The 11,157-nt window shown below is 44.6% G+C and overlaps 1 protein-coding gene across 3 annotated transcripts in view; it reads right to left on the bottom strand.

Annotated features, from left to right (window-relative positions):
* Positions 1-6,705: 6,705 nt before the first annotated feature.
* Positions 6,706-11,157, bottom strand: part of Gabrr1 (gamma-aminobutyric acid (GABA) C receptor, subunit rho 1) — a 31,033-nt gene continuing 26,581 nt past the window's right edge. For 2 of the 3 annotated variants that reach the window (XM_006537613.4, XM_006537612.1), the window contains exons 7-9: positions 10,025-10,177; positions 8,468-8,664; positions 6,712-7,709 (exon numbers count right to left, since the gene is read on the bottom strand). In XM_006537613.4, the coding sequence (XP_006537676.1) occupies positions 7,416-7,709; positions 8,468-8,664; positions 10,025-10,177 (644 nt within the window). In that variant the 3' untranslated portion in view covers positions 6,712-7,415. Of the gene's footprint in view, positions 7,710-8,467; positions 8,665-10,024; positions 10,178-11,157 lie in introns of all 3 variants that reach the window. The other variant, NM_008075.2, reaches the window with a different exon arrangement.

Raw genomic sequence — 11,157 nt, 5'->3', positions numbered from 1 at the left:
TGTTTTCTTACTCACCAGGAGTGTAGAGTTGGGTCCTTTCCTTCCTGTGTGAATGTTCTATTTATATAGCATGAATTTTAAGACTAAATGTTTAGACTGGACATGGTAATACACATCTTTAGTCCCAACACTCAAAGGCAGGAGCAGGTGGATCTCTGTGAGTTCAAGGCCAGTCTGGTCCACACAGTGAGTGTCAAGATAGCCAGAGCTGGGGCTGGTGAGATGGCTCAGTGGGTAAGAGCACCCGACTGCTCTTCCAAAGATCCAAAGTTCAAATCCCAGCAACCACATGGTGGCTCACAACCATCCGCAACAAGATCTGACTCCCTCTTCTGGAGTGTCTGAAGACAGCTACAGTGTACTTACATATATTAATAATAAAATAAATCTTTAAAAAAAAAAGATAGCCAGAGCTACAAAGTGAGATCCTATCCCAAGAAAACAAAAACAAAAACAAAACAATAAATTAAACCAAAGTTGAAATGAACGTTTTACTTCTCTCAGAAACTGAGAACTCGGGTATAGTGACAGCCTCACACTTGACTTACATTGTATAGACAGCTCCGTCTTCAATAGACCGCAGTTCAGAACAGATGACAATTCTTACCAAAGCTTAAAGATCTCATATGAGAAAAGCAAGTATCCACAGGCCTTCGTGTGAACCACTGATTTGCCAGGCACTGTCATAGCCTCACAGGAGACAGCTATATCAGGGTCCTGTCAGCAAAATCTTGTTGGCATATACAATCAAAGAAAACTTATGGTGGGACTCGTGTCTCTAGCTGCACGTGTAGCAGAGGATAGCCTAGTCGGCCATCAATGGGAGGAGAGGACCTTGGACTTGTGAAGGTTCTATGCCCCAGTATAGGGGAATGCCAGGACTGGGAAGCAGGAGTGGGTGGGTTGGGGAGCAGGGGGAGGGGGAAGGGGGATTTTCAGAGAGGAAACTAGGAAAGGGGATAGCATTTGAAATGTAAATGAAGAAATTATCTAAGAAAAAAAGAAAAAAAATAATTTATAGTGTCGTGGTTTGGTGGATGCCAAGAAGTACATGCTGAAAGGAGCCTGATATGGCTGTCACCTGAGATGCCCTGCCAGAGCCTTACAAATACAGAGGTGGATGTTAGCAGTCAACCATTGGACTGATGACAGGGTCCTTAATAGAGGGGTTAGAGAAGGGACTGAAGGAGTTGAAGGGTTTTGCAACCTCATAGGAAGAACAACAATAAAAACTAACCAGAGCTCCCAGGGACTAAGCCATCAACCAAGGAGTACACATGGCTCCAGCTGCAAATGTAGTAGAGGATGGCCTTGTCATGCATCAGTGGGAGGAAAGGTCCTTGGTCCTATGAAGGCTCGATAGATGCCTCAGTGTAGGGGAATCAAAGGCGGGGAGGTGGGAGTGGGTGGGTGGGTTTTGGAACACCTTCATAGAAGCAGGTGTTGGGAGGATGTGGTAGAGTGTTTCCGGGAGGGAGGGAAACCAGGAAAGGGGATAACATTTGAAATGTAAATAAAGAAAATATCCAATAAAAATGAATAAATTTAGTAATCCATCCAAAAAAATAAAATAAAATAAAATAGAGCTAACTTAGGGTTTCTGTTGTGATAGTCATCATGAGCCAAAGCAACTTGGGGAGGAAAGGGTTATTAGATAATGTTGGCTTTGTCATGGGATATCTTATTTTCTCCATCTGTAATGATTGAAGGTTTTGCTGGGTATATTAATTTGGGCATCTGTGACCTCTTAGAGCCTGCAGAACACCTGTCTAGGCTCTTCTGGCTTTTAGTGTCTCCACTGAGAAGTCAGGTGTAATTCTAATAGGTCTGTCTTTATATATTACTTGGTCTTTTTTCCTTGCAGCTTTTAATATATTCTGTATTTGTTCTATATGTTTAGTGTTTTGTGTTATTATGTATGCAAGAGGGGGTTTCTAGTCTGGTCCAATCTGTATTGTGTTTTGTATTGTGCTTCTTTATAGAAGTCTTCCTTAGGTTTGGAAAGCTTTCTTCTATGATTTGGACACCTGAGGTTTGATAAAGAAGTCAGAAGTACACACTGCAAAAAATAAATCTTCAATAAATGTTGCTGGTCTGATTGGATGTCTGCACATAGAAGAATTCAAATTTATCACCCTGAACAAAAATTCAAGTTCAAATGGATCAAAATGTGGTTATTAGGCACTGTCTCAGTTAGGGTTTTACTGCTGTGAACAGACACCATGACCAAGGCAACTCTTATAAAGGACAACATTTATTTTAAAAAATATTTAAATAAAACTTTAATAAATAAATTTTTAAAAGCAGGCATTAAATAAATAATAACCAATCTACAATCCCTAGACCCACAGAGGTTAAGTATAAAGGAAGAGACTAGGAGGACACATAGACCTCCTGGGAAAAGGAAATAAAATGAATTTTTGGGTGGACTGGAGGGTTGCAGTGAGAAAGGGAGGATCAGGTGGGGAGGGGAGAGACATCTTGGATTGAGGGCATTTGAGGGTTGTCATGGAAACCTAGTGCGGTGGAAAATTCCTAAAAAAATATGAAAACAATCCTAACGGGGTCTCCTAATAATGGGGAAGACAGTCTTTCCTGGCTATTTCTTGCCGTCAAATGAGACTTCCAATACCAGAACTGGTTGCATTCAATTCAGTTGTTGGCCAAGGAGGTCCCGTGGAAATCCCAAAACAACCCAGGCTATTGCCAAGACAACAGGTTGTTCTCTGTACACTGACAGTGGCATGGGGTGGGGTTCATTGCTGAGGACAACACCCATACAACTCATTGAACATGGAGAAGTTGAGCTGGTGCCTTCATGGAGCCTTCATCCCTATGTTCTAGTGTCTGTGATGAGAGAAGGTTCTCTGTAGGCTACCAAAGAGAAACATGGTCACCAATCCAGCCACAAAACCTTTGTCCTACAATCTGTCCTGCCTGCAAGATATGCTAAGGTCAGTGGTGGCACTGAACTTGTGGGAGTAACCAACCAAAGTCTGCTTTGACTTAAGGCCCACTCCTCAAGAAGGAAACCTATACCTGACATTGTTTGGATAACCAAGAACTAGAGGCTAGATAACTCAGAGACCTAGGATCAAACCAAACACTACTGGTCTTTAAAAAAAAAAAATAAAGTAACAATAAAATGATATCCAATGATATTCTGCTATACTCAAAGATCAGTGCCTTGCTCAGCTATCATCCAAGAAGCTTTCTCCTGCAGCAGATGGGAACAAATACAGAAACCCACAGCCAGACATTATGCAGAGAAGGACCTTGGAACACACAGCTCTAAATGGGGTGTCTCTATCAATTCTCTCCCCTCAGAGCTCAGGGAACCCACAGAAGAAGAGGCAGAAAGAGTGTGAGAGGCAGAGGAGATGGAGGACACAGGGTGCTCTGAATCAACTAAGCAAGGCACATGTGAGGTCACAGAGACTGAAGCAGCAAGCACAGGGCTCCTGGGGGTACACCAGGTTCTCTGTGTGTATTCAGCTTAGGATTCCGATGGGATTTCTGGGTGTGTGAACAAGTGGGTCTCTGATTTTTGTGCCGGCTCTTGGGGCTCTTTTCCTTCTGTTGAGATGCCTTGTCCAGCCTTGATGTGATGGTTTTTATTGTATCTCACTATGTTTTATTTTGTCATGTTTGGTTCCTGTTCTTTCCTAGTGAGAGACAGAAAGGTTGAGGATCTGGAGAGAAGGGGAAGTGGACAGGGAGAGGAAACTGTAGTCAGGATATATTATTTGAGAAAAGAGTCTATTTTCAAGAAAGGGGAATACAGAGTTTGGAGGAATGGAGAGATAGCACAGTAGAAAATAGGTGGCTGCGAGTGTGAGTTCCTGAGTTGAGATTCCCAGAACCCAATGACAGGCTGAGTTTGGCAGAGCTGCATGTAACCCCAGTGCTGGGCCCAAAGACAGGAGAGTCCCAGCAGACTCCCTAGTCAGTCAATCTAGCCAAAAAAGCAAGCTTGAAGTTCAGTGAGAGACTCTGTCTCCAAAACATAAGGTGGCCTCCATACCTATAGGTTCTGCATCCACATATTCAAGTGACTTTAAGTCAAAATTTATCAGAAATAGCATGCATTTGTATTAACAGGTGCAGGCATTTTTTTCATGTGAGTATGTGAATGTAGCGCGTGCATATGTGTGTGGTGGCTTCACATGCTTGCATGTGCACTCATAAAGACCAGAGGAGAATATCAGATGTCCTGCTCCATTTCTGTCCACCTATCCCTTTGAGTCAGGGTCTCTTTCCAAATCTAGAGCTAAGCTAGTGGCCAGCAAGCCCTGGAAGTCCTCCTGTCTCCACTCTGCCTCCTATACACACACTCACACATGCACATACACCTACACATGTGCACACATTCACACAGATATACACATACCTACATATATATACACACATATACCTACACATATGTACACACACATATTTACGCATACACCCACACCACAGCACTAGCACTGCAGACATGCACAAGGGCACACACAGCTTTCTGGGTGGGTGCTGCTGATTTCAACCTATTTCTTCAAACTTGGGCAGCAGTGCTCTTACCCACAGAACTATCTCTCCAGTCCCCAGATTGTTTTTTCTTGTCATTCCCTAAATAATGCAATATAACTATTTATATAGTGTTAGATGTGCTCTGATGCAAGTAAATTTCCATGGGCATGCATTATGGAAATATACATGATGGTGGTGTGTGACACTGTTCCTGTACATCTGTGAACAAACATGTGCCCACTCCAGGTAGACAACCAATGAGAGACCATACCTCCAATGTCCAATGTGGTGAACCAATGAGGTTTATTGGGGTCATTTAGAGATGTAGAAATGACTAGCAGCTGCATTACCAAAGCCCACCCCATCATGGTGACAGCTCCCACTAACTGGGAATCTGGAGCTCACTGCATGTCCTGCAGACAGCTAGATGGATTGGAACTGTCCCTTCTAGGCAGCTTGGCTGGTCTTTGCCTCTTCCAGACAGCTTGGATTACCTGAAAGTGACTCTCAGCAGCTCTTACTGCTTGTATATACTTGGTGGAGGATGATAGTTTATCAGTTTCAGGGACTTCCTGAAACTTTTGAGTTCTTTGCTTCCTGAGCTTACCCTGAGCGGGCTGCTTTCCTGTGGGATGGACTGCATCTCCTTAAGCACAGCCTAAGTCCCAAGGAGCTTCACACCAAGATGAAGAATCCCAACTTGGAGGAGATTGCTAAGGAGCAAATGGTTTCGAGATAAAGCTTTTAAAGAAGTAACTAAGGTCAAATGAGGCAATGGATGTGAGCCCTGATCCAGTGTAACTGGGGAGAAAGGGATCTAGACAGATGTGGCTACAGAGGGAAGAAGGCAAGGATGCAGCAAGAAGGTGGCCTTTGGAAAGTCAGCAAGAGAGGCCTCTGGGGAAACCACATCTGCTGACACCTTGACCTTACACGCCAGTCTCTAGAACTGTGAGAAAATAAATCTCTGTCGATTAAGCCATCCAGTCTGTGGTCTTCACTATAGCAGGTTATCAGGCTAGAAGGGCATTCCACACACTGGCTCAGATGGTCTAGTATCCCAGACAGTGCATAGGGGTTTAGTCGCACGCTCTGGAAACCTAGACTGCTCAGTGGCCCCAGTGCTGAGGAAGAAGACAGTAGCAAACATGTTGACTTTAATGGTAATTGTTTCATAAAATAAAAATGAAAAATCAACCCTTTTAAACCTCACATAGCCCAGGCTTGCCTCCAATCTGCTATAAAGCTAAGACTGGCTTTGAATTCCAGACTGACCCGCTTCTATTTCCCAAGTGTGTGGAATACTATACTTGGCAAAACAGTCATTTTGAAAATCAATGTTAATTACTTAATTTATCCCTCTAAGTCTACTACTTGAGTTTGATAAAAGCTTTTAATGACCTTTTTATTGGGGGAAATGAGAGATTGTCTTCTAAGTAGGAATTTGCGAATAGTTCTTTTTAAGATCAGAATAAAGAATAGCCATGTATATGATATTATTTAGTATTGATCCATCAAGTTAACTTTGAAATGATGAGGGATATAAGGACATATATGAAGGTAGGTTTCTTAGCACAGAGGATGGTTGCCCCGGGACAGGTCTCTTAGACTACCTCCCTATTTATTCAAAATATGCTCCACAATGTTAAATTATCATTTATGTTTCTCCTGGGATTCTCTCACTAAAGTCTGAACACAGTCACAAGTAAATGGACCAGGACTTAGTTAAGATGGCTTAGTGGCTGCTGGTAATGTGGTAGATACTGAAGAGATGTCTCTCTGGGTGAAAGACGTGGCCCAGAGAAAATGTCATACTGTTAAATACTGTTTGGGCAGGTTTGATTGGGGTTACTATATATCTTCTAGATAAATAATATGAAGGCTTCTATTTTTAAACAATACATCAAATTATAACCCATGGCTGACATCAGTTGCTACTGGGTCGCCTTATCTGGTCTATGGGCTGCTCAGTCTAGAAGATAATTTGCTCTCTAGTTCCCAGACAGCACTGACACTCAGTGGATGGAAATGAAGATGTCTGTCTGCTTCTTTTGCTTTCTAATGTTACTTTCTCTTAAGAAACAGTTTGCTTCTCATTCTCATGAGTTAGAAACAGCCTCAAGGTTTCTCAAAATGCTGAGTGTGCAGAAGAAATCAATACCTCTTCAAGCCCCTCAGTCAGTGATGACATCATGCTACTGAGAAAAGACTTTATTTTGAAGAAAGCACCTGCTCCGTGGTGGAGAGGCAGGCAACAGTGACTAGAGGACAGGGAAAGGAAGAGAGTTCTCCAGCTTAGTCACCTCCACAAAACAGACGAAATGATACATGTATCCATATCTCCAGAGTTTCTCTGCTAGGGAAATCTCAGCAATTTAAAGAGTGTTTCTTATAAGGAAACAAATGCACAGCTTGAAAAAAAAGGAGATCCTGTGAGCACCACTGCCTTTCATTAAGTACCGGGGATGCGAGCAGGTGCAGAGACCCTGAAGCCTGGCCTTTCATCAGAAGGGGTTTATGGGCCTGTGGGCTCAATGCAAACGCATTTTATTTAGGTACTTCCCAGAGCTACCTAGTCTAAAGAACACAGTCCACTGATGAAGAAACCCCTCAATGTGAACAGAGTCAGGGGCTCCTGATTGCGACATGTCCATATGTCCTCTGTGCTTTTCCTGGATCTGGGAGCAGCTAATGTCAGGTACTATCATGGCAACTTCCTGCAACACCTAGTATAATGTTGTGTAGAGAACTGATATTTAATAAGTGCAAACAGAGGTGTCTTGTCAGTGCAGCTTTGAATAGCTGAAAAGGGGACAGTGAAAACCCAGTGGGATGGCTTTAAGCCCTAATTTTCATTTCACAGCAACTTCTGTAGGACATGCTGAGACATACACAATTACAGGCATCTAAGAGAAAATTGACCAGTATATCAGATTGAATAAAATGTAAGCGGCTGGGAAAATGATCCTTGAGTATTTATCAATGGCGTGAGTGTTGATCCTCATGCTCACATAGCTGCCTCTCTGGCCCTTCCTCTGTGGAGAGCCCCTCTCAGAGGCCAGAGTCAGCTGCACCATCATCCGGTCGGGTTTCTCTCCGTTCTCAGGCATGTAGCCGCCCAGGTCGTTCACCTCTCCATCACTGTAGCTGCTGTCCAGCATCACCCCTCGAGGCTGGGGCAGCCCACAGGTGCAGGAGATCTGCAAACACACAGGGGTATGTGAACTGAGGACTGTTGCTCCAAAGCCTGCAGAAGGCCTGGGCATGAAGGGTGTAACCTATGAGCCTCTTAGTGGCTGGATTGCAGGTTGTTGACATCATCTATTAAACATTTTTATCAAGGGTTTGGTGCTTGCTGTGGTGTCACCAACCATAAAATCATTTTTATTGTACTTCATAACTGTAATTTCGCTGCTTTTATGAATTGTAATGTAGATATCTGTGTTTTTCGATGGTCTTAGGCAATCCCTGGCAACCACAGGCTGAGAAGCACTTCAATACATTCTAAACAGACGCACAATTAAATGAACTATGTCTTAATTTGGTTTAGTGGCTGCTGGGATATAGTTGTTGAATTGAATTTCTTCATTGAATGAAAGATGTCAGGGGCTGGTAAGATGGCTCAGAGGTTAGGAGCATGGTTGCTCTCCCAGAGGACCCTGGTTCAATTCCCAGCACCCACATGGCAGCTCACAACTGTCTGTAATGCCAGTTGCAGGGGCCCCGACACTCTGACACAGACACGCACGCAGGCAAAACAACAATGCACATAAAAGTTTTTTAAAGGAAAAAAAAAAAGAGATGTGAATGTCAAATACCAAAGCATACATCATTCCATCCGCTCATGACCATGGCTGGAAGTCAGCTGAGGAGAGGGTATCACAGCCTCATTTTACAGGAAGGGCTGGACCTACCCACAGGCTCAAAGCTAGCCCGGCACATGTCATGGTAAAGTCACCTTCTCCCGAAGCTTCCGTTCCTTCCGCTCCTGCACTGTGGTCAGGTAGTTGACAGCTGCGTACTCCAGCACGGAGAGGAAGACGAACACAAAGCTGACCCAGAGGTAGATGTCCACAGCTTTGATGTAGGACACTCGGGGCATGGAGGCATTCACGCCCGTGATGATGGTGGACATGGTCAGCACCGTGGTGATGCCTGCCATAAACCGTGAGAAATAAGCTTGTGCTGGCCTTCACCAGACACTCTAGGCCTCGACCTCCAACCACCTCGGTCTCTTGTTCTCCCTTGGCCTAGACATTTAGCACCTGTTCCCTTCTTGTGAACATCCTCCTGTCTCTCAAGAGCTGGCTCTCATGAGTCTCTCCCAGGTTCTCTGCCCCTCATCTCCACTTCCTCCTCTGTCCACCTGACATACAGCACCACATCTCATCCTTTCTGCAGAAAGCTCCAGACATTTTAGCACATGGATACTTCTTTCCATTGTTTCAAGAAAGGAGATATAGACACACACAATCAGGTGGTGAGCATGGGGTTTATTTTAACACAGAGTCCTTTGTGTCATAAAATTCCTATAATCCTGAGCCTGTCCCTTCAGCCTACAGCCACCCCATGCTGGACCAGTGTGCCTGTCCACCAGTGTGCCCGTCCAGAAGGAGGACCTTGAGTATCTTGACATCGGTTCTACCAGGATCATTTTATTTATAGGGGGCAGATTTCAATATGGAAGCACACATGTATTTAGAACAGTACTTGTTGGCGTGTGATGGCTAGCAACTGCTAGAGAACAGGGCATCTGCCTGTGGGAAATTGCCCAGGATTTTAAATTAAGCTCAGAACATTTGTTTGGAAAACATCAAATCACAGAGGATTAGGGTTATCCTAAGGGCCAACTCCAAACCATTTCATTGAAGCCTGGTAGGCTGCCCTGTCCCTTGCAGCCTGAGCTGTCTCAGCAGTAGTAATGCCTGTGACTACGTGAGCTCAGTGCTTGGGATGGGGAGAGGGACATATTGAAAATGCAGGTCCTGACCAGGCAGCATAGCGCACACACCTTTGATCTCAGCACTCAGGAGGCAGAGGCAGGCAGATCTCTGAGTATGACGCCAGTTGGTCCACAGAGTGAGTTCCAGAACATCCAGGGATACACAGGGGAACCTTATCTTAACCCCTCTCCCCAATGCAGGTCCTTACCCAGGAATTCTGTCTTACCCAGCTTTCATTTTTAACAACACCCCTCAAGGATTCTAGTGCAAAGGTCCCTTGGGCCACCCTTTGAGAAACACTGCTACAGAATACATTATACAGACCAGTATGGAAATTACCCAAAGACTAGGAACCCTCAGGACAAGGCTCTTAGAGGACTACAGGTGAGCTGTTTGGGTGGACAACCATGAAAGCCTGGACAGATTTACATGTGGCACTTAGATTGTGGGATGCTACTCGAACCAGTACCTTGAAGCATTTCCAAATTATCCTGTGAAGAGGAGGAGGGTGGGGGGAATTACCTGTACTGTACTTCCAAACACCCGCAATATACACTTGAGATAGCTCTTACCTAAGGGGACTCTAGCAGGCACAGCTCTGCGGTCGATCCAGAAAGACACCCAGGACAGCATGACCATGAGGGTGGCAGGAAAGTAGGTTTGGAGCAAGAAGAAGAAGATGTGACGACGCAGAGTGAAGTTGATGTACAGACGGTTGTACCAGCCTGGGGACACAGGGGGAAGAGAGTGCATGCAACATAGCGGCTTGGCTCCTTCAGAAAACAAAGTTTTATTTAGAGAACTGTAAATGTTGCCTAACACACACACACACACACACACACACACACACACACACACACACACACACACACACACACTGGAACCATACCTCTAGAGGGGGAATAGGAAGCACACAGTGGTGGTGTCATGTGGTGTGAACCCACTACAAGAAATCTTGGTCTCCTTCATCGACACAAAGGGAACCCCTGAGAAAGTCATTTAAAGTCTTGTTTCTCAAAATATGGCCTGGGGCCCATCAACCTCATGGTTACAAGGTTGTTTCTTAGAAGTTCAAATACAGCTCATGGGTAGAGTCCTTGATAGCATGCACAAGTTCCGTAGCTTGATCGCCTCCCTCCTTTCTCCCTCTTCCCTCCCTTCCCTTTCTCCAGACTCCTAAACCACAGCCCAGACCCACTGGAGCAGAGTCTGTCTGTGGTTTGTGTGCATGGTGAAGCTCAAGAAGCACTGACTAACAACCCACCCCCTTTGTTTCTTTTCTTTTTTAATTTTTCGGTTTTGTGAAAGGGTTTTAGGATGCTCTGACCAGCCTCAAACTCACGATGTAGCTGAGAATGGCCTTGAACTCCTGACATGCCTGGCTCCTTTTGTGATTTCTACATGGGAAGAGATGTGTTTTGAGGTATAAGCACAGTATATTTTATCTAGACATAGAGTGACAACCAGTGGTCCATTAAGCTTTACTCTGCCTTTGTGTTCTCCATGAAAAGGAGCATATGGGAAGAGAATGCCCAGAACTGAGGAGAAATGGGGACTTGGCAGCTATAACTCAGGACCTGGTATAGCCTCAGTCAGTGCATCTTGTCGGACATGCCCTTTGGCCTCAGCAAGTGATTTTGGAGGGACTTTCTGAAGACTGATGTTACAGGGGTGAGCTGAACTGCCACACCAAACTGGAGTATTA

This window comes from Mus musculus, chromosome 4, assembly GCF_000001635.26.
Source record: "Mus musculus strain C57BL/6J chromosome 4, GRCm38.p6 C57BL/6J".
NCBI lineage: Eukaryota > Metazoa > Chordata > Mammalia > Rodentia > Muridae > Mus > Mus musculus.
Note: the sequence above shows the minus strand (reverse complement) of the source record. Positions and strands in the feature narration are given on the sequence as shown.